The 26,483-nt window shown below is 43.9% G+C and overlaps 2 protein-coding genes across 3 annotated transcripts; both read left to right on the forward strand.

Annotated features, from left to right (window-relative positions):
* Positions 1–98: 98 nt before the first annotated feature.
* Positions 99–6,798, forward strand: nod2 (nucleotide-binding oligomerization domain containing 2; the record flags this gene model as incomplete). Its single annotated transcript, XM_080843456.1, has 10 exons — positions 99–581; positions 703–841; positions 1,301–3,023; positions 3,210–3,293; positions 3,513–3,596; positions 3,691–3,774; positions 4,040–4,123; positions 6,268–6,351; positions 6,521–6,604; positions 6,726–6,798. 10 exons carry the CDS (start codon positions 99–101, stop codon positions 6,796–6,798), a joined length of 2,922 nt encoding a protein of 973 aa, XP_080699582.1.
* Positions 6,799–7,301: 503 nt separating this feature from the next.
* Positions 7,302–24,742, forward strand: cyld (cylindromatosis (turban tumor syndrome)). Of its 2 annotated transcripts, XM_080843933.1 has the most exons (17): positions 7,302–7,646; positions 9,485–10,169; positions 11,709–12,017; positions 13,989–14,094; positions 15,011–15,112; positions 16,679–16,795; positions 18,653–19,071; positions 19,366–19,531; positions 20,155–20,296; positions 20,640–20,762; positions 20,911–21,002; positions 21,118–21,184; positions 21,807–21,939; positions 22,574–22,682; positions 22,973–23,091; positions 23,491–23,707; positions 24,083–24,742. In XM_080843933.1, exons 2-17 carry the CDS (start codon positions 9,663–9,665, stop codon positions 24,265–24,267), a joined length of 2,913 nt encoding a protein of 970 aa, XP_080700059.1. In that variant the 5' UTR covers positions 7,302–7,646; positions 9,485–9,662; the 3' UTR covers positions 24,268–24,742. The 2 variants fall into 2 exon arrangements, with proteins under 2 accessions (XP_080700059.1, XP_080700060.1); XM_080843934.1 differs by lacking the exon at positions 16,679–16,795.
* The last annotated feature ends 1,741 nt before the right edge of the window (positions 24,743–26,483 follow it).

Raw genomic sequence — 26,483 nt, forward strand, 5'->3', positions numbered from 1 at the left:
CTCACAAAAACGATAGAAATGTGACGAAGTCAAGAAGTAATTCTTCACCTACTGAACATGCGTTTCTCGTCTATCTATCTCTATAACATAGGGCTATAATGAGTGCACAGCAGCTAGTCTTGAAGCAACGACCAGAGCTTGTCCGAGCACTATGCTGTGGAGGAACTTCAGAAGGCCTGGAGAGCATACTAGACCTTCTCTTATCCTGGAGTGCGCTTGTTTGGGAGGACTATCTGAATATTTGTGTGGCCGGCAAGACCTTGTGCTTCAGGACCAGAGAACTCTTAGACCTTGCTTATTCAAAGGGGGAAAGCACTTGCTGTCTTCTCCTGGCTGCTTTCAGCCATGTTCTTCCTGATGCACAAAAGGACAACCTGAGCTTTGGGAAATGCTCCACTCTCCAGAATTCCTTGGAGATGCCGACCTCTGCAACACTTACACTGTTGAGTGACAGGCCTGGCTTGGTGACAAAACTTCGTAATTGTGTTGAAGGGGCACTGGATATCTTAGTTGAGAAGGGATTCCTCACATCCTCTGAGTGTGAAGAAATTCAACTCCCTGTGCACACATCGTCACAACAGGTAAAGGGTGGGTGGTGTGTGTTTAATGAAAATAAAAATGCATGACTATTTTAGTGGCTGACGTTGGCCAACAATATTACAAAGTAGTTAGAATGATTGCGATTCTTTTTCTGTTATTTAGGTGAGACGCCTGCTGGACCTCGTTAAGTGTAAAGGAGAAGTGGCAGCAGAGGTACTTCTACAATTCTCAAAGAGAATACAAAAGGCCGATGTGCCACCCAACAAAAACAACACTTTTACTATGTCAGCCTCTGTGGCAGGTACACTGCGTTTCTAAACAACGTCCTTCCTCTTTTACCATCCCCCCAGTATAATCCTTTTTTAAAGCCCAACTTATACCCATGCGATGCCATCAATCAACCGACCAACCCACAGAGTCTTGAGTATGCAGAAAAGGGAGTTTAACACCTTGTCCTACATAACAGATAATTCAAGAGAAAACCATTTCCAGTATTCACCTACTGTATTTCTTTTGAAATATAATGCTGTAAAAAAAATGCATGTGATTCAATGGTGTTTTGTGGTGCCATAAGAAGATAGCTGAAAGCAGAACTAAGTGGAGTGGTTTTAATGTTTTTGCCTAACACGCTCCTACTTCCTATTAGTATACAAAATAATGAATACATTTTATGGCAAATAATCAGTGATATAGATTATGTATGACCCCTTTTCGCTATGCAGCTGATCAGCACTGATGTTCTCTCTTCATGCCTCAACAGAGTACCAGAAGAAGTTGTGCAGTTCTATTTCAGCACAGTCCCATTTTCTCAGCACCTATAGTGACACTGGCAAGTTCTCTCTGGATGACATCTATACCGAGGGCCTGTTAGAACTTGGACAGACCAGCACTCAGAAGTCTCTAAACTTCGAGGATGTGGTGGGAGCTGTGGGGACCCTCAACATGGAGGCTGACACAATTCTGGTATCTGGGGAAGCAGGTAGCGGGAAGAGCACCTTCCTACAGAGGCTTCATCTACTCTGGGCCAGGAAAACAGTGTTACTCAACTACCTCCTGCTTTTCCCTTTCAGCTGCAGAAAGCTGAACACAGAACAACAAGATCTTTCTCTAAAGGAATTGTTGTTTCTGCATTGTTGTTGGCCTGACAGGGACCAGGATCAGCTCTTCCAGTTCATATTGGATCACCCTCACTTGGTCCTATTTACCTTTGATGGCCTTGATGAGTTTAAACAGATTTTCTCTGATGACCAGAGGCATTGCTGCCCCACCCAACCCGCACCAATGCCTGTCTTGTTCTTCAATCTGATGCAGGGCTCCTTGATGAAGGGTGTTCGGAAGTTGGTGACCAGCCGCACTGAGGCAGTGCCACCCATACTAAGGCAGTATCTATGTAAGGAGGTTCTTCTGAAAGGGTTTTCTCCAGACGGGATTGACTGCTTTGTGAGGAAGCATCACTCTGACCCCGGAGTGGCCTCCCATGTGTTGGAGTCACTATGGAGTAATACTGCACTTTTGGGCCTCTGCCACATCCCTGTCTTCTGTTGGATTGTGTCTAAGTGCTACAAAGAACTTCTCGGGTTTGGCAACAGCGGTCCTCAAACCATCACTGATGTGTACCTCATGGTGTTGCAGCACTTTTTTCATCACAGAATCTCTAAAGGGAATAGATTAGGAAAGGGCTGGGTCCAACAATATTTTGACACAATCATGCGCCTTGGTGAGTTGGCATTACAGGGCCTTGAGAACTCTCACTACATTTTCTCAGAGACCGAGGTGCAGAATGGTGGTGTTACAGAAGAGGATATCAGCAAAGGTTTCCTTATTCAAAGTAAGAACATCTCCTTTGACGGCATACACTATGAATTCCTGCATGTCACCATGCAGTGTTTCTTCGCTGCACTTTTCATAATTCTTGATAGCAACAGCAACAACCACCACACAATTAAAAGACTCTTCCAGGCTCCAAGGACAAAAGGGTGTTTGGGAATTCTTCAAGCCAAAAAGTCTGATGGGCCAAGCACTGAGAATCCAAACCTTCAGATGACTTCCACGTTTGTGTCTGGTCTCTTATCCAAGCGCCACCAAAGCCTGCTACTACAGTGCTATCCCATCCAGACACTTAACAAAAAACGAAAGCAGGTTGTAAAGTGTGTGTCCAGAGGCATGCAGAATCATTTTAAATCCATCCCACGGCCTATCAAAGGGGAGAAAAAGAGCATGCACGCAATGCCAGGCTTTGTATGGCTCATTAAGTGCATTTACGAGATGCAAGACAGCGAGGTTGCTAAAAATGTTGTGGCCACACTGGAAGTGGAGCACCTGAAGCTGACCTACTGTAACATTGGCCCACTGGAGTGCACGGCTTTGGCCTTCGTACTGCAACACCTCCAGAGTCCAGTTGGCCTACAGCTGGATAGCAATTCAGTGGGAGATGTTGGAGTGGAGCAGCTTCTGCCCTGTCTGCATGTCTGCCACTCCCTCTAGTAAGATTGCATCCATGTCTTTGTATCTTTGTTTAGATCTTTGACGTTTTGGTGTCTTTCTAATCCTTATTTGTTTCTAGGCTGTATTAATTGTGATATTCAGACTAACCATATTCTACTAGAGAGGTTTCATGATGCAGTACATGAGTAAACAAAAGATGATATTTTCTATTTTGTATTGATCAGTTTGAGAAACAATAACATCTCTGATGAGGGGATTGCTAAACTTGTTGAGAAGGGCATTCAGTGCGAGACCTTCAAAAAGATTGCGTGAGTTGTTGAACAGAATATCACATAATTACTTTGTTTCAATTTAAATATCACATCACCTGTGTGTATGAAGACATACGTGTAGTATAAACATGAAACCACAGTGTGAAACAGCAATTGTACTAATGAAAGATGTATTCTCATATATTCTGTTTAAGATTAAGATTAAGAATAAGATTTTAAGATATTTGTTTATAAGTGTTTTTTGTGCACCTTCAGGCTCTTCAACAATAAGCTAACTGATGTCTGCACACAACACTTGGCTTATCTTCTCAAAACAAAGCAGAATTTCTTGTCTCTGCGGTAAGTTGCTCAATGAAATATTGGTCATCCTTGTTAAGATTTACAATGAGACATATGGCAGAGACATCTCTATAAATGTACTCCTCTGTTGCAGGCTTGGGAATAATAACATAACAGCTGCTGGGGCTGAGCAGTTGGCTAAAGGCCTGAGATGCAGCCAGTCACTTCAGTTTCTGGGGTATGAAGACAAAATGCACACTCCCCCACCCAACAATTTGGCAATAACAACAGGCCTTTATTATTCATCATATTACTTGGGAAAAGAACATTCACTGAATTACTACATTTAAATGTATCTCATTCATATGTATATCTACAAACATAATCTGTTTATGTCAAATAAGTCTTATGGGCTCATTCATTTTTACCATTTACGTGTATACATAAAATGTACTCTTAGAATAGAAATAGTAGCTAATGTTTTCCTTTTTGTATTCGCTTAGTCTGTGGGGGAACAACATTGGAGACAAAGGAGCTGAGGCACTTTCTCACGCTTTAGCAGACAGTCGAACACTTGTGTGGCTGAGGTAATCTTACAAACATAACGTTCTTTTTTGGTTTTAAAAAGTTCTCAAATATTTTATTTTATTTCAATAGTAAATCATTATCTGTGTTGTTATGACAATCTGGGTAATACAGTTGTTTACTGTGTAATACCTTTGGCCTTGATTGGTTAGTACTGTGGGGGAACCTTTTCCCTTTCCTCCCCAATGTAGAATTAATTAGAAACACTAAAATCAATCCTGTTTGTTGCAGATTAGTATGTACTGTCCCAGAACTGGTTTCATTAGCACTTACATTTATTTTCTTGATGATTTTATCCAAGGCAACTTGCTCAACCTGTTGTACAGGTGTCTCAAACTCAAAACAAATGTTTTTTTTATATATAGATCTGTCAGTGAGCATGAGTTTGCTTGCTAGGGACAAAGCATTCAATAAATGAAGCAATCCTCAAGGTGACATTGTATAAGATAGTATTGTTTTGACAGTGTGTCCCTTATGGGGAATCTGTATGCCAAAATAACGTACATTGCCCTGAAAATATGTTCAGGGAAAAATCCTTTTGGTAGAGGTGTTTCATATAACACTGTGTTTAAAATCGGTACTGTAGTCCAAATTCAAAATATTGGAGAGAGTTGTCTTCCCCCACTCACTCCTCACCAGTCTCGAAGCTCACGCAGGTTGCCAGGTTGAGAACATTAAACCTACAAAAATGAGCGCAACATTAAACTTTGACAATGGCAAGCGACGAGGCCTACCCTGTAAGTTGATTAACTAATGTATACTTTTGCAATGTTTTTATTGTTGCAAATTATAAATTGACAGCTAACTCAGCTTACTTAGCTAGATGCATGGCTGGCTACTGTAGCCACAGCTAAGCCCGTTATCCCAAAAACAAAAGCCCACTGCTTCGAAAATACACACTCTGGAGTAGGAGGTACTACTTTCCAGGCCCCGATAACATATTGCTCAGTTATATATGTAAATAATTTCACTGCAGTAGTCTACTGTTCCTCCTTGTTGCAGCACAGTGCAGATCCCAGTTATGAAGTGCCCTCACCAGTGTCAAGTGAAGCCAGTGAGGGTTGGACAGGTGGTGATGATACAAGAGGCAGAGGTCGGAGCAGACAAGCTGTGTGTAGTGTTCTACTTGATGGATACTGGACAGTGCAGGGGCCATGAAGTGTTGCTTCGTCCACTGCCTCTTACTAGGGGTGGAGGTGCTCAGACACTCATAGCTCAAAACATATGTTTTGATCAACCTATGTACACAGAGAATTGTACATTGTTTCACTTAAATATCTACCTAGCAATCTAATGCTAGCGAATTTTGACCACATTCATTGATTCAGTCACCAAATTTAGAAAAATCTTATAAAACAGGCATATGGTTTCTATAAGATGAGATAAGTCAATAGCGTGTTGCAAGGAATGAACATGAGTAGCCTATTGTTACTTAATTTGGTTAGCCAGCACCAGTCGGGACCACTTCAACGGCTGTGTTTCAAATTCCTCCCTGCCTTGATATCCCAGCTGCAAACGGACCACAGAGTATAAATGCAAGCATTCGAATGTGGAAATTACTTTAAGTGCACATACCCACTAGTAGCCATGATGTTCTCTATCTTCTTAAAATCTTTTGTGAGCTCTAAGCTGTCTCCATCTTTCAAATGCACCTTACATTTTTATCTGCATTTGACTACATCTAGGGTCGAAGAGCTTTTCAGATGAATGCAGAGGCTTTTTAGGTTGGGTAGAATCTAACATGTTCTCCTTTGCTCCAGTTTGTTTGCTTGCTTCCATGGCTGCAGTACGCTGTTTTTGAAAATCTGGCAACACAGGGCGTGAAAATGGAACTGGAGACATAGGCAGTGTTTTTGAGACTGCTTTACCTGAAGCAATATAATACCATATTAACATAATGGAAATTGTGCTGGTTCTAATGTGGATGATGGTACAGTCCCAACTAAAGCAGAAAGAATCACAGCCGTTACCAACCCCACTCTCACTTGTGTCATGTTATTTTGATGTAAATCCATGTTAACTTGATTCATAGTGAACTACTCCTGTAAGAGAATGATGTCCCTCATCCTAATTTGTCTTAATTCCTTTAATAACTGGGTTATCTTCATTATGTAAGCTATGTTTTTTTCCCCCTCCAATTTTGCAGTCTGGTAGACAATGGGGTTGGCAGTGCAGGAGCACAGGCCCTTGCCAGAGTTATTCAGAACAGTACCACATTAGATGAGTTGTGGTAAGTATAAGCATGATTTGAAATAACAAATATCCATCAACTTTATATTGACCTAGCGGCACAGATGTGATCATGTGACCAATGAATCATTTAGTCAACTAATAGCAAGTGTCATGAATGTAAGAATAACACAATGAAGTGCCACTAATGGTATGCCCACCTTTCAAAGGTTGAGTAAAAACTGCATCACCAGAGATGGAGTGGAATATCTAGTTCAAGCCCTTGAGAAAAACTCCAGTGTTACATCGATATGGTAACATTGTTATTAATTATATATCTTACTGTTTTATCATGTATTTCATAATACCAAGTGTATAACAGCATATACACCACTTATATATTGTTTGTATGATATATTCTGTTTTATGTTTCAGGTTGAGGGGTAACAATCTCAGTCCAGAGGAGGTTGAAGAATTTTCACTGAGAGAAAGTAGACTTACTTTTTAATAGAAAGGCATTAACCTACTATGTTTTCTTCTGCAGCTCTGTATTCTGGAACAATGTGTTTTTGTAATAAGTCTATAATTTGAAAAGGTAAAAAAAAAAGCTTATAAAGGTGTGTGAAGAGCATTTATTACAAGGCCATTATTTTTTATAATAGTGTAACACTATGGCTGTAAATCAGAACCATGTTGTTTATTAGATGTCAAAACGATATTTTACGTGTAACGGCTTATTATAACTGGAATGTCAATGAAGTAGGCTATTTGCATACAACAATAGACCTAAGTGAGGTTTCATGCCGTCAAGCATTTTGTAGCCAGTCTGCGTATGACTGCATTTTCCATTCTATTTCAGCCCTGGCAGGCAGTTCCTATTTCATTACAACCAAACCTCTGGAAAGCCCCAGAAGGCGGGTTTCGATAATTGACAAGGACATCGGCCAGCCCACATCTAAAACGTATTTTCATTTACCAATGATGAAGCATGTATAGTTCGTAAATGTCAGCGTAGCATGGCGTTGTAACTCACCTTGTAAATAAACTGAAATTTGTTCTAAATTATTTAACACATTGCTGTCTTGTATTCACTTGCCGATCTGTCCGTGGCATGGTCATGTAACGAGACTTGGGCAGTCAACAAGCTGTCGTCGAAGTGCATCTTACAGAACTTCAGTTTGGATACAGTAACGTTACAATTTAGTCCCGATTCGATTCGACTACATGCACGGATACAGCTGGCTGGCGAGCTAGTCAGTCGAGTGAAACGAGCATAGCTGGTGAGTGGACAGAAGCAAATCCACAGTGGAACACCTTCGGTAGTGTCTCCTATGAGATGTCATCTGAAATAAGCAGGTAAGCACTTCTCAAGAAATAAACGCAATGCCAGTTTCAGTGAGTTTGGCAAGTTAATATTTTGTAGGCAGCTGATGAGGTATCTATCAAACCAGCCAAATCCACCTAGCAATATTGATAGCGTTGGGTGACGAAATGTCAGTGTTGGGTAATGTTAGCCAGTTTTCGTTACCTTTCCGTAGCTTGAGAGCTAGCCACAACGATGGATATGTGGCTAAGAAACTAAACACAACTGCATTCGCAGGTCTGCAGCTACATTGCCATGTTACCAATACAGCCACAAGATGTGTTACTGTTGAAGGTCCTGCTAGATATTTTTGTAGAATAGGTTTTTCCTAATCAGTAGTAGACTAAGGATGCTACGGGAACAAGTTGGCTCATAAAGCTAACTAGCTAGCGTTATTATGTTGACGTTATATTTTGCTAGCCGGCTAGCTAGCTGACCTATGTTTTAAAGGCCTTTCAGCGTTCACATGTGAAACAAGTTAGCTAGCTAACGGTAGTGCGAGGCGATTTCGCTAAAGGTATTCGCCATCACACCTGACCATAAAGGAGAACATATTTTAATGATCTGTCGTGATGTCACGTTTTGCGAGGTAACATAATTGTCATCATTTTGTTTACAAATGATGAACCTGGTATGGCCAGGAAACGTAATGTTGCTGTTGGATAACACTAGCTTGTTAGCTAACGTTTGATAGCCAAATCAATTATGATGATTTACTGACAGCAAGTTAACGAAATTGGCATCTTTGAAATGTTGATGTGTAACTTTCTCTGACAGTTCTCATTCAAATACTCAGACCATCAAAAATAATTTGCCTTTCATATGTTGTCATACACCCACAGTGCTTCTAGTCTGATCCTTTAGCAATGCTGTCTTCGTTTTGACAACTGTAACATTGAGGGATTGCGGGTTTGCGTTCACACGGTTGTAACACGTTTGTAACAAGACAGCTATTTTAGTCTGGGATGATAAACCAACTTATTCCCTTTTTCTGCTCCATTGAGCTTTAACTGTTTTTCTTGGGCAAGACTGAAGGGACAGTCATATGTTTAGCTGTTGTATTAAAAAAAAAAAAAAAAAGTTTATGGGGAAAATTATACATAGCATTCACTTCACGCAAAAGACACAAATTGACAGTCCCTTTCCTATGACCTTCTGATGTCATGAGTGGGTAATGTTTGTTCAGTATGTCCTCATCCATGTGCAGGAAGTGCTGTATTTGATTGGTCAGGCCTGTGAATTCCCCCACAGTCTCCTCATCCACTTTATCTGACTGCATTTCCTCACCCAAGGAATAATTCTGCCATCTGACTCAGACTTGGCATGTGTGTGTGTGTGTGTGTGTGTGTCAATGCTTCATCTTTGTTTACATAAATACTGACTGTGTGATACATCTTTTAAAATAAGAGTTGTGAATTCTGAATGTCCACTTAGGAGAAGGTAAATGATGTGGGGTTAATATTAGCTGGGTTGTTGTTGGTAAGACGATTAAATACAGTCCATCATTCCTGCTGGAGAGTGGCGAGGTTTATCTTTTTCTACTTGTTGTGTATGTCCAACTCTGGGCGCTTGGCCCTGAGTCTGAATGGACGGTAATGTTTTTTCATATTTTGTGAACAGTCCCCCAAGTCTCTTTTCGTCCATTAAGTGGAATGCTTAAAATTCTCTGTAGCATTTAGGCTGATTAGTGCGCATTTATTTTTGTATTCAGTATTCAGATTTTAAAAACACCAATGAGAAAATGTCATCCAGATGTATTCCAGAGTTTTTTTCTCGAGTCATCTGAAGTGACCATAGACTGAAGTTAATTATGTTTCATCTTTCTGCACAGGTCCTGATTTGTGGGCTCCCGCAGTTGTCATGCGAGCGTCCAGGTGAAGGGTCATGAGTGGAGTCCTTGGCATAGAGCCCCTGACCGCCCCACTGCTGTAACCCACAACCCCTAGCGTTTATTTCTCTTGCCTCACCCCTCGTCCCTGTGCTATGCCCCAGCCACCCCGCCGTCAGCCATGAGTTCGGCCCTGTGGAGCCAGGAGAAGCCTGGGGGCGGCAGCGGCGGGGGCTGCTTCCGGGAGGACTGGCGCTTCTACATGGTGGTGACGGAGTGCGTGGTGGAGAAGCCGCCCCAGAAGACCCTGCGCATCCCCCGTGGCAGCCTGGGCCAGGCATGCCAGGAGCGCAACAGCCTGGGCCGCACGCTGCCGCCGGCCAAGGGCAAGCGGAGCCTGCGTCTGCTGGACCAGGCCAACGTGGTGCTGAGCCTGGACGAGCGCGACGTGGTGGAGTTGGATGAGAAGCTGGCCGAGCTGCTCTTCCCCATCACCAACTGCGAGGAACGCTACAGCCTGCTGTGCAACGAGCCACGGCTGGAGCGCGCCCGACAGATCGACTGCGGCTCCAAGGTGCGTGTGCAGCTGCGCTCCGGTGACGACCCCCTGCCTGGTGTGGTACGCTTCAAGGGCTCGCTGCTCCCGGACCGGGCCCTCTCCGGCATCTGGTTCGGCGTTGAGTTACTGGTGAGAGATCCTGTTATTATGGCAGACACTTAGAGGACAAGACAATTTGAATGCAATTTTTAGATGTTGGTGATGGAGTAGAGGGGAACTGTCCACGCATTTAGTGTCGCCTGTCTTGTCAACAGGTGTTGTAACAAAAAAAGTCTGTAAACTGTTGAAAACCACATCTGTTTTACGCAGAGTGCAGCAGGTGCTGTCCAAGACAAAGAGAGACCAAGGATGAATAGAGTTAAAAGGTTGCATAACATGTTATCTAAGACTTTAAAATGAAAGCTAACCCAAAAAAGAATAGCCTACTAGTGAAGAAGGTTATATTAGGTCTATTTAAGATTAAGTCTCACATTATCTCAGTGCTCATTCAAGTCCCAAGTGCCGTATTGTCAGACCTCAAGTCAGCAAATCTGTAGGACAGTAAAAATGTTAATCAAGTTTTGCTGCCTTCCATAGGGTTCAGTACCTAGTCTTGGGTCTTGGAATCACTTTCTCATGAGAAGGCGTAAGAGTCTGTCAGAGGGCTGTATGGACAAACACAATGCTGTATTTTCTCCCTGCTGCCTCCTGCCTCAGACCATGTGAGTGGGAGAGGGACAGTCAGCCCATGGACATAACTGCGTATGCAGGGGTCTGTAGCTGACCCCTTCCCATCAACACCGCCCTTTGTTCTGCTTAGCAGAGGGCTAACGAAGTCAGCACTATGGCCACAGTATGCCTAACCATTTCATCCCCACTGCCCACACATGTCTCATATGGAATGTTGCAAGTGTGTATAAATGGAGGACATTACTTTAGGAAGATTTAGTTAATGATGTGCGTTTGTCTAACAGGGCGGTCTGTGGCTATTTGAAATTAACTGAAAATAGCCTCTATTATCATAGAGCCTCTATTAACATAACTCCTCCGAGACGATCATATCCTAAATGTATTCTCCCATTATATTAAACCCCTTAAAGTAGTGTAATGTGAGATTCACAAGTGTGAGTGGCTGCATACATTTCTAAAAAAGAAGCAGTTTGGAGTTTGAGAGATTTCTCCGCTCTGTTTAGGAAGGGGCTCAGTGCCTTCTGTCTTTGATGTAGTCTGTCTCGAAAGTGCCTCGTAAGCGCATCGAGCCGGCTTTCATAATTGGGAGAAGGTGCTGATGACGGCAATGTACTGCACTTTGAAAACAAAGCCTCCCCGCTCAGTGTTGTTATTCTCATTATTCAGCTCCTTGGAAGCCTTCTCATATGCCTTATTAAGACTTCTGTCTGAGGATGGTGGACTAGTTCCAGAGTGCCCAACAGAGTGTAGAGTATGTTGTGTGTATATTTTTTGTATCCTATAAATAGATGGGTAATTAAATGTACCTGCAGGTAGCTTTTGCTACCTCTTGTGTTGTCAGTGGGCATTATACCCGATCTATGTCACCTGGGCAGCCATGTCCCCTGACCTAAACTAGGGCCTCATTCTGTGACACCACCTTTTGCCCTTGTGGGCACTTCATGGACATCCTAACAAATTAGCTTGAACCCCCACTCTCCCTTCTAATCCTTCCCTCAGGAGGAGGGCCGGGGCCAGGGCTTCACGGAAGGCTCGTACCAGGGCCAGCAGCTGTTCCGCTGCGAGGATGAGTGCGGCGTGTTTGTGGCCGTGGACAAGCTGGAACTGTGGGAGGACGAGGATGACGAGCTGGGCGAGCTGGAAGTGGACTCAGTCACGCTAGTCGACAGCGAGCACGACTTCCCCCCACTAGAGATCAACTCACGTGTGGTGGTACAGACTCGCGAGGGGCCTGAACGAGGCACCATCATCTTCTACGACCTGCTGCCCGGCAACGAGAGCCTGGGCTACTATGTAGGAGTGGACATGGTAAGAGTATACTCTTATTGAAGCTTAACACTCGGATTATGGTACTACCACAGGTTTTTGGGACCATAAATCAGTATTTACCAGTAGTCTGACATACACTTGATGAAAATCAATTATCAGATCAAGAACTACATGAAACAATTAATAGTAATCGCAGGGCTGCAGACTATCGACTCCACTGGCAGCACTGGTGAAACCAGCTATGTCACTTGGCTCGCACAAACACATGATTCGGGTGCACCGTTTCGTTTAGTGCCGTGCAGGAGCATTGACTGGGCTGTTGACTATCATGAGCTGTGCCCAAATACGTCATTGTAAATTAGGCTCCACATGACAAAAACAAACAAAAAGAAAAAAATGTCATGCATCTTTTCTTGTCGAGTGTAAATGGTTCTAACATTCGCTTCAATGTACCGGTATTTAAATGCCCAAATCTTTCATTTGATTCAAATGTATTTAACATCCTACTTATTATTATCTATCAATACGTTCATGACTCACATGCCACTATGACACCTGACACCGAACTACAGTAATGTTTGTGTGGCACATCTAAATCATCTAAATAGTTTGAAGCTAGCTCATCTCAGGTGTAGACTTGTTGGAGACTAGGCTAGTGTTCCTTGCCAAGGCGAAGCACAACCCTTTTACAGTTTAGCTGTACTGTGCAATGCACCATACACCATCCTCTTTCTCTCCTCATGTTTAAAAATAAATAAATAAATAAATTGGCTTCAATAAATAACAGCTAAATGGATTGTTTGGCACGTTCCGCCATTGGTGCGCGTGTATGCTGATGATGACAGTGCAGGTAAAGAGAGATCGACTGAGCCAGTGAAAAGTTGGCTTCCTACTTTCAACCAGAATGGCTAACACAGCGGCGCCAAAACAGCTTAATCATCTTCTCATCATCATCATGCACATGCATGAATACATCCGCGTGAACAGACTCCAATTGCCTGGAGCCCTAAATAAATATGTAGGTTTGCTCAGACAATGTAGTTATTCCCTGATATGTATGCTTTCCTTGGGAATGTTAAGTGCATGTCTTTTGCATAAGTAATTAGTTTATGTTTTTTTTTTAAGATGTACGTATATGATGTGTATAAAAGATGTTCAATGGAGTCACTGTATTATCTGCTTATAGTAGTTACACAAATGGCTGTCTTACAAAATGTGAATATTAATGCTACAAGGCTGTTGGCATCAGTAAGGGCAGGGGTAGTTGCTGTAGCAGAGGCATCAGTAAGGGCAGGGGTAGGAGCTGTAGCAGGGGCCTGAGCAGTTGTAGCATTGGTGGCTCAGCCCACTCACTGCTGGCCTGAGACAAAGGGTAGTCACGCGGGGTGTGAGAGACAGTGCGCTAGATGACCAGTGCTGTGGCAGCCGGCCAGCATCCAGACAGGGACAGGGAGAGGGAGAGGGAGAGGGAGAGAGAGAGAGAGATTGAGTAAGAGTAAGAGTAAGAGAGGGAGAGAGAGAGAGAGAGGGAGAGGGAGAGGGAGAGGGAGAGAGATTGAGAGATTGAGTGAGAGAGGGAGAGAGAGAGAGAGAGGGTGAGAGATTGAGTAAGGGAGGGAGGGAGAGAGGGAGGGAGAGAGAGAAAGGGAGAGAGAGAAAGGGAGAGAGAGAGAGAGGGAGGGAGAGAGAGAGAGAGAGAGGGAGAGACCAAGCCCAAGCCCGTGTCCATGTCCATTTTCCATCAGTCCTTCAAGAAAGCTCACTTTACTCACACCCAAAGCTCAGCTTTCTCTAGTAAGTGCCTGAACTCCTAGCTGCCTTTGTCAATCATTTTTAGTGCAGAGGTAGGCAGGCGGAGGTGGCAACACCACTGTGCCTCAGCGGTTGGTTAATGGAACTTTGAGGAACGGTGGCCCGGTGGACTCCGCAGAAGCAGGACTTAAGAGGGTAGGCTTTGAGCGATGAGGTCCCCCAGCCACACTAACTGGCTGTCATCTGCCACTCCTCCAGGACAATCCTATCGGGGACTGGGACGGTGTCTTTGACGGGAAGCTGCTGTGTAGCTTCGCCAGCCTTGAGCACACCCGCCTCGTGCCCGTCTGTGACGTGATGCCAGGTAAGTTTCACCACCTGGTCTGCGTGTGTGTGTGTGTGTGTGTTCTGTTTTTTTGATATTTTTTTTTACTACATAACAAAACATGGGGTCATTTCCCAGCATCCCAACTCTGATACAACAGCACAATGACAATTTAAACTTAACGTGATTAGCAGTAGTCAGAAATTGGTGGAGGTTTTCTACGCGTCTGTCGGCATGGTTGGGATTCCACGGTGACGGGCAGCTGGAGTGCTGGGTGCGTGTCCGAGCGGCGTCCATGTTCCACTGGCTGCAGGCCCTGAAACAGAGGCTCTTTTGTCCCTGGACTTGTTTTCCAGATTCAAGTGCAGTGAGAGAGCTCTTTGGGCTTCCAGCTCGTTTTATTGATTTGTTTGCCTGTGAGTGTCTGATTTTCCCACCAGTTCTGCGGACATTTTGCCTTGAGCTCTCTCAGAGAGTTTGTGATGGTGTGGTTTTTTCACAGGTTTTTTTTCACATGTGTGTGTGTGTGTGTGTTTTCAAATGCTTCTTGTCAAAGAAAGTCTCTCTGTTGTTGAAGGCCTTCGAGGGCTAAAAGCGTTTCCCAGAATATGACTAATGGTCCCTTTCTGAAATGGCATATTGCTGTTCTGTTTTGGAGCATCCTCCTGCCTCCAGCCTAGTGCTCTAGATGCAGTCAAATGGCAGGTTTGGCTTAAGACTCATGCCATCAATTAGATTAGATGGAGGAGTTTGTGACCGAAACATTGGATCTATTTCTTCGCATCATATAACAGAATGCTTTAGTAGTGTCCACTTCACCTATAGACTATATGTACACTATAATTATGGATGTGCATTATGCATATGTGTATCAACATTTCATGAGATTGTGTGTGTGTGTGTGTGTGTGTGTGTGTGTGTGTGTGTGTGTGTGTGTGTGTGTGTGTGTGTGCAGAGTACTCCATGCAGGACCAGAGGCCGCCCAAGCACAGCTTTGCCTCCAGAGGCAGCAGCAGTGACAAGTCCTCTTCTGGCCAGAGCAAACCAAAGAGCAAAGGTAACACATGGCAGCCTCAACCGCAACTCACCTGAGATCACTACACGGGCACCTTTCTTCCTCACTGTAGAAACGTGCGCACAACAAGGTGATGGCCATGCCCGTGTAGGACTCCTATGTCAGATGTAAGAGTTGTCTGGGATTGAGGGGGTCCATATGAAGCTGCTAGCCAGTTTCTGTAAAGTTGTTGTTGAGCCTATATTTAAACTATGAACTGTTAATATATTTGTGTCAGTTGGCACATTTCACAGCCGATGACATGCTTCCTCACTGATATGGTCTCAGTCTCTGAGAATATCACTGACTCCTCTTTTTAATGACATTAGAAAAATCTGAATCAGTCCCATGGCCTAATTGGCAAGTCATGATTGTATTTCCTGTACGGACCCATGGGGGCTGTATCTGAGTGAGTGTAAGCATGACCGAGAGTACAGACTAAAGCCTGCCATTGTGGTTTGTATTTCTGGAGTGAGGGCTTTGAAGTTGTCCTGTCTGGCTGATGGCTGTCGTACTGTGTGGGCTCCTTCCTAGATGTTTTGTTGATGATGAAAGACGCGGTTTGTTGTGCAGAGCTGTGCTGTGCTGTGCTCTGCATGGCTCTAACACAATAGATACACACACACACACACACACACACATACACACTCACACACTCACACACTCTCTCTCTCTTTCACTGTCTCTCTTTCTGTCTCTCTCTGTCTCTCACTCTCTCTCCCCACCTCTTTCTCTTTTTCCTTCCCTCTCTTGCTCTCTATTTCCCTCTCCCTCTCCCTTCCTCGTTCTCTCCCTCCCTCTCCCTCTTTCTGCACTGCCTTCAGCTCTGTCCTGTCTGCTCTTCCTAACTGCTGTTGTCACTGCAGATATTTTAACCCAGCTTAAGCCCCTGGGGAAAGTGGGTTGCTTTGAACTCAAGAGCCCTGTGTGTTCTTGCAGGGGAACTGCGTCAACCGCTCCTGTAAAGTTGCAATAATTGTTTTATTGTTATTTTTGGTTAGTCAATTTTGAAAAAGTTGTTATAGCCCAGTGCTTGAAATAGCGTAGCATAGCTGTGTTTTTTCTTTTTTTTAAAGGAAGAACTCCTTTATGTGTGGGGAAATGTAGTTTTGGTCGACACACATATGCAGCAAAAGATATACACACTTCTCTCAAAAGTTTGGAATTACCGTCATACCAAGAGATTTTGTTAATTTATTTACTGGTAACTTTATTTAAGTTAGTCACGTTTTTGGACATAGGAAGATGTATTTCTCGTCCTTTGCTTTTGTGGTTGTGATTTCTTTATTGATAGCATTTCAGACAACTTATGTATATATAATATAATAGTACAATAATAATAATATTTCTCACATTTTATTTAACTGAAGATCAGTAGGTTTTATTTGTTTTAAGAGGCCAGTTTGAAACCTGAAGGGTGTTCACAACTGGTTTTGTATTATCGCTTAAAACCGAAAGACAGAAGAAATGGATGTGTGACCATGACCAGTTATTACAAACCTTTGGGATGTAGTGGATTACCGCACACAAGATGCTCACTGTCTTTCTATTGAACTGTGTTATTTCCAGGATTAGGTCTTCAGTGTGGGAGTAGAAGCAAGTCTGACTTTTATTACACTTTAAATGGCAGTTCTATTGATCACCCAGCCCAGTCCAAATCCAAAAGCACATGGTACATTGATGAAGGTAATATCACGTGACCAGACGCACCACTCACTGGATGGAAGGTCTTGCTGGAAGGGTTTGCATTGATGTCTCAAATCAGTATGAATGAATGAATTGGTCCTTTAACCCTCTCTCTTGTACCAGAACTAACATTTTGCCTTTAATACCAGATTGAAACTTGATATACAAAAATGACAAGACAAGAAACTCTTCCAATACGACCTTTGATCCCGAGGGAGTGTTTTTTGTTCATTCGGTCTGCCATGATAACCATACGGTATGCTGTCCATTATATGTCCAGAAGGCTTTCACTAATGTATAATGACTTTACACATAATTAGACATAATGATTCTTAAGTCTTACAACCCAATGTACCCAAGTGCTATGTAGTGCATACCACTGGCCAAAAGCACAATGCTTTGGATTGAAATAACTTGTACATGTATAACAGTAAATATAAATATGCCTTAATGAAAGCCTTTTTTTCATGGAATATGACTCACTGTCTGTCGTTGGTTTATATAGTTTATGGTGACAGAAAGAAGGGTAAAGTGAGTTTGTGCTGGGTCCGTTGGTACTGGTGTTTTGGAAGGGGGCGTCTCTCGTCATCACTGTTTTGTGGTTGTGCTGCACCTCGTGTTTCAATGCTTAGTGTCACGGTTGTGGAAGAACCTTGAGTGTTCCCTGATTCCTGACGTCGTCGGCTCTCCCCTAAAGAACGGAACCCACTCCACAGATGCTCACAACACGCGCCTGCATGCCAGCCTCGTCACATTGGTCCCCCCCTGTCATTGTTAACAGTTGATTTCAGTATGTTCAAGTCAGTCCTTTGGCTGAGTTTCACTGAGGCTTGCGTCTCTGTTTCATGGTTGTCACCACCTCAGTGTCACCCCCTCCCCCTCTCTTGCTTGTGCTTGTCCTCTCTCCATCCTGGGCATTCTCTAATTCTACTTATCTCTGTTTTTGTATCAATGTGGGCATTTGCTGCAAAGCGTCATGCAGCTGTCTGCGTATGTATGCATTTATGAACTTTACATGAACTCATAACACCACAGATGGCATGTGAATATAGTGTCGACTAAATGGTTGAAGGGCAAGTTTATGTCAAGGGAGAGAGTTAAAAGGGTACATTTTGAGGTAAACTGAGAGACCAAAAGTAGTGCGACTTCAGTAAATAAACGCTGTAAGGAGGGCGCAATGATGAACCTGTTTTACCGGCACAGCCTTTTGTCAGTACATTCTGTGGTAGTCTTGGAACAGTAACTGTAACCCTGTAACCCTGTTTTTTTGCAAAAATAAAAACAGGATGTGTTGTTGCTTCTGTTCATATCACAAAAGTAATGAATGGATGTAAAACGGTTCTATAAGTCCATACCATGAATACCCCATAGCATTAGAACTGAAGTGATTCATGATCGGAAGCACTAGTGTTTCGGGGAAACACCAGGGGGATGCCCACAGTCTGCCGTTTCAAGCTACGTTAGGAATGGAGAGAGGAATAGAGAGAAGACAAAAACAGAAATGAGAATCAGAATAAAGGAACTTTACAAACTGAAATGAAAGGTCAAAGATGATAATAATAAATTGGTGTAATATTCTCAGAGTGGACCTCTGGCTCTCTCTAGTGGACAACAAGGGAATTGTTTACAGTTGGGTTTTTCACAAACATAGTAGGTGGGTTGAGGATAGTTCATATTGGCTGTGCAGTTCTAACCATGTAATGCAGACTTTATGGAACAAGCACTTTATTGAGTTTCCACATTGATACATTTGCTTTTTCTCATCAGTCACGTCTTCATTCAGTATGTTGAGCCTCTCTGCTGGTACAACTCTTTTATTTTGTGTCCTCCCTGTTTTTATTTCCACCCTGATGGCAGTCGGAGAGGATCCTGCCAAGTCCCTCACCGACACGCCCCCTGACTTCAATCAGGCGTCTCCGCCCTCCCGCGCCCCACCCTCCACCTCGCTGACCAGCGACCAGAAATTCCACTCGCTGCCTTTCAGCCTGAGCCGCAAGAGCGGCCCCAATGGCAGCATGAGCCAGGGCCCGTTGTCACTGTCTGTGCAGTCGGTCCGTGCCGACCAGCCGGACCAGCAGCAGCAGCAGCAGCAGGCCCAGCAGCCCACACCCACAGCCACCGCCTCCTCTCCCAGGCTGTCCTCCCCACCGCGGGGCCAGCCACGCCTGGAGGTGGGCTCTCTGGTGGAGGTGAAGGAGAACCCGCCGCTCTGCGGGGTCATCCGCTGGGTAGGGCTGCCCCCGGGCCTGGAGGAGCACCTGGCGGGGCTGGAGCTGGTGAGTACAGGAGCACTGGCAGGGCAAGGTGGCAGTGATGCCAGACCGCTGTTTTCTCAGTCTTGCTCTTGGCATGTTCTTCTGAAGCTGTAGCTTTTTTTTTTTTAACTCTTCGATATGAAAGTTCTTGTTATTAGTTCAACTCCATAAAGTTCTAGATTTAGCTCCATAAAACTTCACACAGTAGAACACTATTTTATTCGGTGCCATAGGTGTAAGTGATTGTGCTCCCCTTGAAAGTGAAGTAGCGTGACCTACCAGAGCTGCGTGTTGATATTTGTTTCGCCCCTACAGGAGGAGGAATGTGTGGGCTGCACAGATGGCACGTTCAAGGGCACGCGCTACTTCACCTGCCCGCCCAAGAAGGCCCTGTTCGTCAAGCTCAAGTGCTGCCGGCCCGACTCACGCTTCCCCTCGCTGCATCACTCCTCCAACCCCATCGAGCGCTGCAACTCCATCGGTGAGATGCCTCCGTCCTCCCTCTCCCTCCTCACAGCCACAGCAAACACTAAACACTAAACACCCTCAACTTTATGAGTGCAGTTTGCTTAAGGACAGTAAGCATGAGGTACAGTTTGCTGAAGGACAGTAAGCATGAGGTACAGAATGCTTAAGGACAGTAAGCATGAGGTACAGTTTGCTTAAGGACAGTAAGCATGAGGTACAGTTTGCTTAAGGACAGTAAGCATGAGGTACAGTTTGCTTAAGGACAGTAAGCATGAGGTACAGTTTGCTTAAGGACAGTAAGCATGAGGTACAGTTTGCTTAAGGACAGTAAGCATGAGGTACAGTTTGCTTAAGGACAGTAAGCATGAGGTACAGTTTGCTTAAGGACAGTAAGCATGAGGTACAGTTTGCTTAAGGACAGTAAGCATGAGGTACAGTTTGCTTAAGTACAGTAAGCATGAGGTACAGTTTGCTTAAGGACAGTAAGCATGAGGTACAGAATGCTTGGCAATGAAAAGCGGATAATAACCTGTGAGAAGAGTTTTTAAAGCTTATCGTACCTGTCAGTGGAAAAGGTCAATAAATTGTGTGTGTATCTGTGTCTATACTCTCTCTCTCTGTCTCTGGTGTGTGCAGCCTTTGGGGGTTACCTAAGCGAAGTGGTGCATGAGAACACCCCTCCACGTACAGAGAATGACGGGCTGGAGGTGATGGCGGGCAAGAAAAAAGGCATCCAAGGCCACTACAACTCCTGCTACCTGGACTCTACCCTCTTCTGGTAATTAGCTCACACGCCAGGCGCAGGTTTATGTTCTAAATCTAACCTACTGAACTCCTAGCCAGATTCACTCCATCCTTCACTCCTAGCCAGATTCACTCTATCCTTCACTCCTAGCCAGATTCACTCTATCCTTCACTCCTAGCCAGATTCACTCTATCCTTCACTACTAGCCAGATTCACTCCATCCTTCACTCCTAGCCAGATTCACTCCATCCTTCACTCCTAGCCAGATTCAATCCATCCTTCACTCCTAGCCAGATTCACTCTTAGCCAGATTCACTACGTGTTTTTAAAAAAAAATTTTTTTTTTTTTTTTTAAACACCTCTTTTCTCTCTGCAGTCTGTTTTCGTTCAGCTCTGTTTTGGATACGGTACTGCTGAGGCCACGGGCCAAAACCGATGTGGAGTATTACAAGGAGACGCAGGAGCTGCTGCGCACAGAGATAGTCAACCCCCTGCGCATGTAAGTATATATGTGGGCACCATACACCGGCGTGCATAAGATATGTCTTCGTCACATATGTGAACAGCTCAATAGCTCACATAGTAACATGCTGTGCACCTTGTGATGGTGAGTCGACGATGATGTGTGTGTGTGTTTCCTATCACAGACACGGCTATGTGTGTGCAACTAAAATCATGAAGCTAAGAAGGATTCTGGAGAAGGTGGAGGCGGCATCTGGCTTCACCTCTGAAGAGAAAGGTGACCGGGAAAGGGACAACAGTTGTTAAAAAAATGGTGTTGTTTTGAGAATGTGTCGACTGCAAATCCTTATCCTTTTCTAATTTTAGTTTTTTGAAATTCCTGCCATCTACAGATCCAGAAGAATTCCTGAACATCTTGTTCCATCACATCCTGAGAGTGGACCCTCTGCTGAAACTGCGGTGAGCGTCGTGAGGGGGCCTGGCTCCCACATGCCATTACCACCTATCCTCCCCGGCTCTGGCTCTTCCTCTGGCCTCATCACTTATTTTGGCCGCTCTCATCTTGTGTAGTTAGTTCCCTAGAGTGATGGGTCACACATGATTGCTCCACTTGAATGTTCTCTGTCAGATGATTAAGATGATTATGATTATGCCATTAAAAAAGATTTCAAGGGCACCAGGGGGTCCTTGTAAAACATTTTTCATGGGCTTCACATCTTGTTAAGTACCAAGAAGGGCCTGACTTTCTGCAACTTCATTACTTCAGCAGAAGGATAACATTGTCATAGACTCTGGAACAGTGATGGACAAAATACAGAAGTCCTATACTTCTGGATAATTTGCATATATTTGACTTTGCAGTGAGGTGCAGAAATTAATGAAAAGACAGAAGGGCTTCTATAAGTATCAGAAGAAAAATTCCCAATAAAAATATTCTGGCAAAGAAGAAATTAAAAGTGATTCAATTATTCTATGTAAAAGTGTCATAGATAACTTTAAAAGTCATACTCCTGGTAGTGAGTCCCTAGTTCACTGGCATGGCGGGGCTAATCTGACCCATCTTTCTGGCTGTACCACACAGGTCGGCAGGGCAGAAGGTCCAGGACTGCTACTTCTACCAGATCTTCATGGATAAGAAGGATAAAGTGTTGGTGCCCACCAGCCAGCAGCTCATAGAGTGGTCCTTCATAAACAGTGATCTCAAATTCGCTGAGGTCAGTGAGATGCTTTTCTGTCACCGTCTCTGAGAGAAATACAGTCATTCCCCACATATGCATTGAGGTGCGTCGTATGTGAGATGTGTATGTGATTTTGGCTTTTTTGGAGATATGATGAGACAGTTTATCAAGTTTGCTATTTTTAATCGAGATGGTATAGCTCAGGGTGATTCAAACATGACACTTCAACGGCACTCGTCAAATAATCATGCCAGGATGTGCTAAACTGCTTCTTCTCATCCTTCTTTAGTCATCAAGAGCTGTCTAGCCTGCATGGATTATACGGATTTATTTTTCTTATACTGATGCTGTTAGTCTTTGCTAAATGGGACTTCAATGTAACTGCAGAAGGGAGATCTCAAGATGTTAAGTAGTGCATTGTGCTGCCTTGTGAATGTCAATCGAGCCTATTTATAAATATAATGTATGATCACAAAGCCATCATTCCTTCATGTGAAAGTGATTGGGCATCCAGAAAAGGCTATGATGATTATTTCAGCAGAAACATGATTTCACGACCGGATCAGATTTTATAAATCATCTGGAGGACGAGTGCACATTTGACAGATGTAGCACGATTAAAATACCTCAGGGGGTAACTTTAAACTTCTCTGCTCCTCTCTCTGCTCAGGCTCCTTCCTGCCTTATAATCCAGATGCCTCGCTTTGGGAAGGACTTCAAAATGTTCAACAAGATCTTCCCTTCTCTGGAGCTCGATATCACCGACTTACTTGAAGATAGTAAGTTTAGAACTTCACAAAGGGCAAGGGATGACAAAAGATGCAGTGAAGGGGATTCGGCAGTGGACAGTTCCTCCTAGTTTTGTATGGATTTTGTGTTATTTGAAACATACTGTGAGGGTTACGTACTGTGGGGGGTTTAAAGACAGAAAATCTACCGTGGGGAGAGGGAGGTTTAAACAGGTGCTTTTGCTTCAGGGTGGTGTGCATGTGTGTGGTCCAAGGAAGGGTTTTTATAACCTTGAGCATTTGTGTGTGTGTGTGTGTGTGTGTGTGTGTGCGTTTCCTAGCTCCTAGGGAGTGCCGCATCTGTGGGGGTCTGGCCCTATACGAGTGCAGAGACTGTTACGAGGATGGTGACATCACAGCTGGGAAAATCAAGCAGTTCTGTGAAAAGTGCAATACCCAGGTAAATGACTCAATCTTTAGTATTTACAATCAGACCTGTAACTTCAGACGTGAAATATAGCTACGGTTCCAGGAGTATCCACTTGGTGGCACCGTACTCCTACAGATGCATCAGATTCAGATAGTTGGAAAGAAATTAAATGGATTTGTCATAAACTTTCCGGCATATTTGCTTTCTACATGTTTGTGAAAATGTTCTGCTATAGGATAAATTATCTCTAAGATGTAAATATGTCTGGTCCTTTCAACATTTCTGTGTCATTCCTACATCATGAAATCATTAGTGATGAAATCAGGGAGTTTTGAATTTTCAAACACTACAGAGTAGCACCTTGTTTGTGTGAGTTTGTGCTAATTCTGAGTGTACGCATATTTGTGTGCTGCTGGGGGCTTTGTTCAGGTCCACCTCCACCCACGGCGGAAGTCCCACCGGCACGGGAAGCTGTCCGTGCCCAAGGAGCTGCAGGAGGGCGTGTGGCGGCAGGGCAGCTTCCCCCACCAGAGGATGGAGCTGTTCGCCGTGCTCTGCATCGAGACCAGTCACTACGTGGCGTTCGTCAAGTATGGGGCCGCCGACTCCGCCTGGCTCTTCTTCGACAGCATGGCCGACAGGGATGGTACGACAGAGACGACCAAGTCCTTGGTCAAAATAACAACTTTTTTTTTAAATGCAAAGGAAACTAGATTCTCAAGGCCATGTGCTCCAGATGTTAATATTTTGTGAGGGATTGAAGGGATTGAATCAACTTGAAGAGTCACATCAAAGGAGCTTTTTCCGATCGAGATCTAATTCCTTTGGATTGCGTCATTTTTTGATAAATTAAAACTCAATTGAAGTCATTTCCTAACACTGTTGCAGTGCAATGGAGTGTAAAGATGGAAAAAAATCTAATTCTGCACAGTTGTTTGGCAAGTTTTAGTAAGTAGTAGTCAGAGAGAGTTTATTTCTTAACAAGCCTCCCTCCCCTTTCCTTTTGTCTCCTCTGTTTCAGGGGGCCAGAACGGTTTCAACATCCCGCAGGTGTCCCCCTGTCCAGAGGTGGGGGCGTACCTGAAGATGACCCCCGAGGAACTCCACGCCCTGGATCCCAAGAACATCCAGGGCTACGCCCGCCGTCTGCTGTGCGACGCTTACATGTGCATGTACCAGAGTCCCACCATGAGCCTGTACAAATGAAGGCATTTCACACATGTGTACACACACACACACACACACACTCAGACACAAACACACATAATACACGTATATAAACAGAACTGAGGAAATAGAGGGGGGGAGTTGAACGTGGAGTGTTGCCTATAAAATTGACATTCCCCCTCCCGTCCACCTCCCTCCCCCCTCCCACCCCCAGAAAAAAATAAAAAACACACCCCTCTCTTTTGCCTGCCATCGCTGTCTGTGTAAAGACAAAGAACGAAGAGCTAGACAGAGAGGGTGTGAAGGGGTAATGGGAGGAAGAAAGCAATGCCGATTACGACTAGGACAACGAAGAAGAAGAAAAAAAAAAGAAGCCTATTTGCACTGTGCGTTTTGTTGAAGTGTTGTTCTCCTCTTCATGTTTTCCCTCCATCAGTAAACACAAGTCACCCCAGTGGACTGACAGTATCTCCAGTGCCGGAAGGGAGCAGGGCTGAGTGCTCATACTGAGTGAAGTGGAGAAGCGGGGGGGGGGGGGGGGGGGGGGGGTTAGGGGATATGGGGTGGGGGGGGGGGGGGGGGGAGTTGGACTGATGAATATTCACTGGGATCAGTGGGAGACAGCAGGGGGATGTGATCGTCTCAGGTGACCGGCGCGTCTCATACCCGAACGAGACGTTGTAACGGGAGATCGCCGGCCTCTTCTCTCAGCCCCAGAGGAGAGAGACTGAGTCCTGGCACTCTCCAGCAGAGGACAAGATGACATCGCTCTCTCTCTCTCTCTCATCCTGTAACCGAACCAACGCAGAAATAACGCTCACGTCAGCGTGAAGCAGACTCTGCACTCTTCGACTCAATAGCCCCATTGTAGAACAGACGTCTCAGTTCTGCGCTCAGCTGTTACACGTACACTGTACACGACCCATCTCTGTGTATCATGTCCAAAACCCCAGCGCTGCAAGTAGTGTGGACAAGTAGTTTTTTTTTTTTTTTTTGACAGCTGGTCTCATTCCCATGTTTGCTGTGATTTTCTTTTACTTTTATTATTTGGTCTTTTCTCTGTCAAGTGTAACGCACTGTTGCTTTAGATGTCCCATTGTTCATTTGGCGACAGTTTGCATCGTAATGTTAAGCTTTCGCTACTCATTTTCAAATGGACAGGATAGCACAAGAGTAAAGCACAGCCTTTTTGGATATAACAGCTTGGGTTTATGTGTAATTTTCAATTAAGGAAAAAAACAGCTTTCCCACACAAGCTTTATATGTATTGGAGACAAACTAAAATGACTTGATCATGGTAATACCCACTACTGCTACAAATATGCATTCTAGGCCTAAAACCTAATATAATCCCATCTTTACTGTTATTGCTCCTGAGCATACATTTTGGTGAGAAAATTTGATTGCTCAATTCTGCCTTTTTCAACCTAGTCATTGCACTGGACTTTTCTTTTTAAGAGTTAAATAAATAAATAAATAAATAAATACAAATATATATATATATATATATATATATATATATATATATGATCATCAAGGCATGAAAAACAAGAACCCAATTAGACAGAATAGATGGCGTTAGTGCAGGTGCTCAGCTACAGTATCATTAAATGAATAATATTTGACTGCCTTTTGGATTTTGTTCTCTGAGGTGACATTCATTCACAGAAGACAAATTGAAGAGCTACAATAGTTTACAGTAACTTATGGCGGTGCTACTGTGCTGAGAGACTACCCTTCTGAACTGGAGGAAATAGAGTTGTATTGGGGGTCCAGGAGTTACCAAAAGCTGCGAGTCTCAAGTATGTGAGATCTACTAAAAGATCTGTCAACGTGTACTGCACACAGGTCTTCACTTAATTGGGTTAAATAACTGCTCTCTGTGTCGTATTCATATTTTACGCGGCAGACTTATGTTATGTTATGGTCTGGAAAACATGGAAAATGGACATTGATTTTAGAGCATCTGTGTCAACTGTAAGCGGAATGGGATTTAATATTTCTGTGCTGTTCTCTTAAGTGTCAACTAAATTAAAATCCTTGTTGCAAAAACTGATAATTTTTTTGCAGGTGTGAATTTCTGAAGCAGATTTTTTAGGCATCTGGCGTTCTGATTTTGGTTTACCATCCCAATCCTTTGTCTGTACTCTCGGTGTGTCTTCTCCCTGTATTTGCTTTATTTTTTTCTTGCTCTTTTAAAGTCTTTGCCGCAGCTCTCGTTCTCTCTGTCTTCGTTGGCTCATTGTTGACAGACA

This window comes from Sprattus sprattus (assembly GCF_963457725.1).
Source record: "Sprattus sprattus genome assembly, chromosome: 8".
Lineage (NCBI taxonomy): Eukaryota > Metazoa > Chordata > Actinopteri > Clupeiformes > Clupeidae > Sprattus > Sprattus sprattus.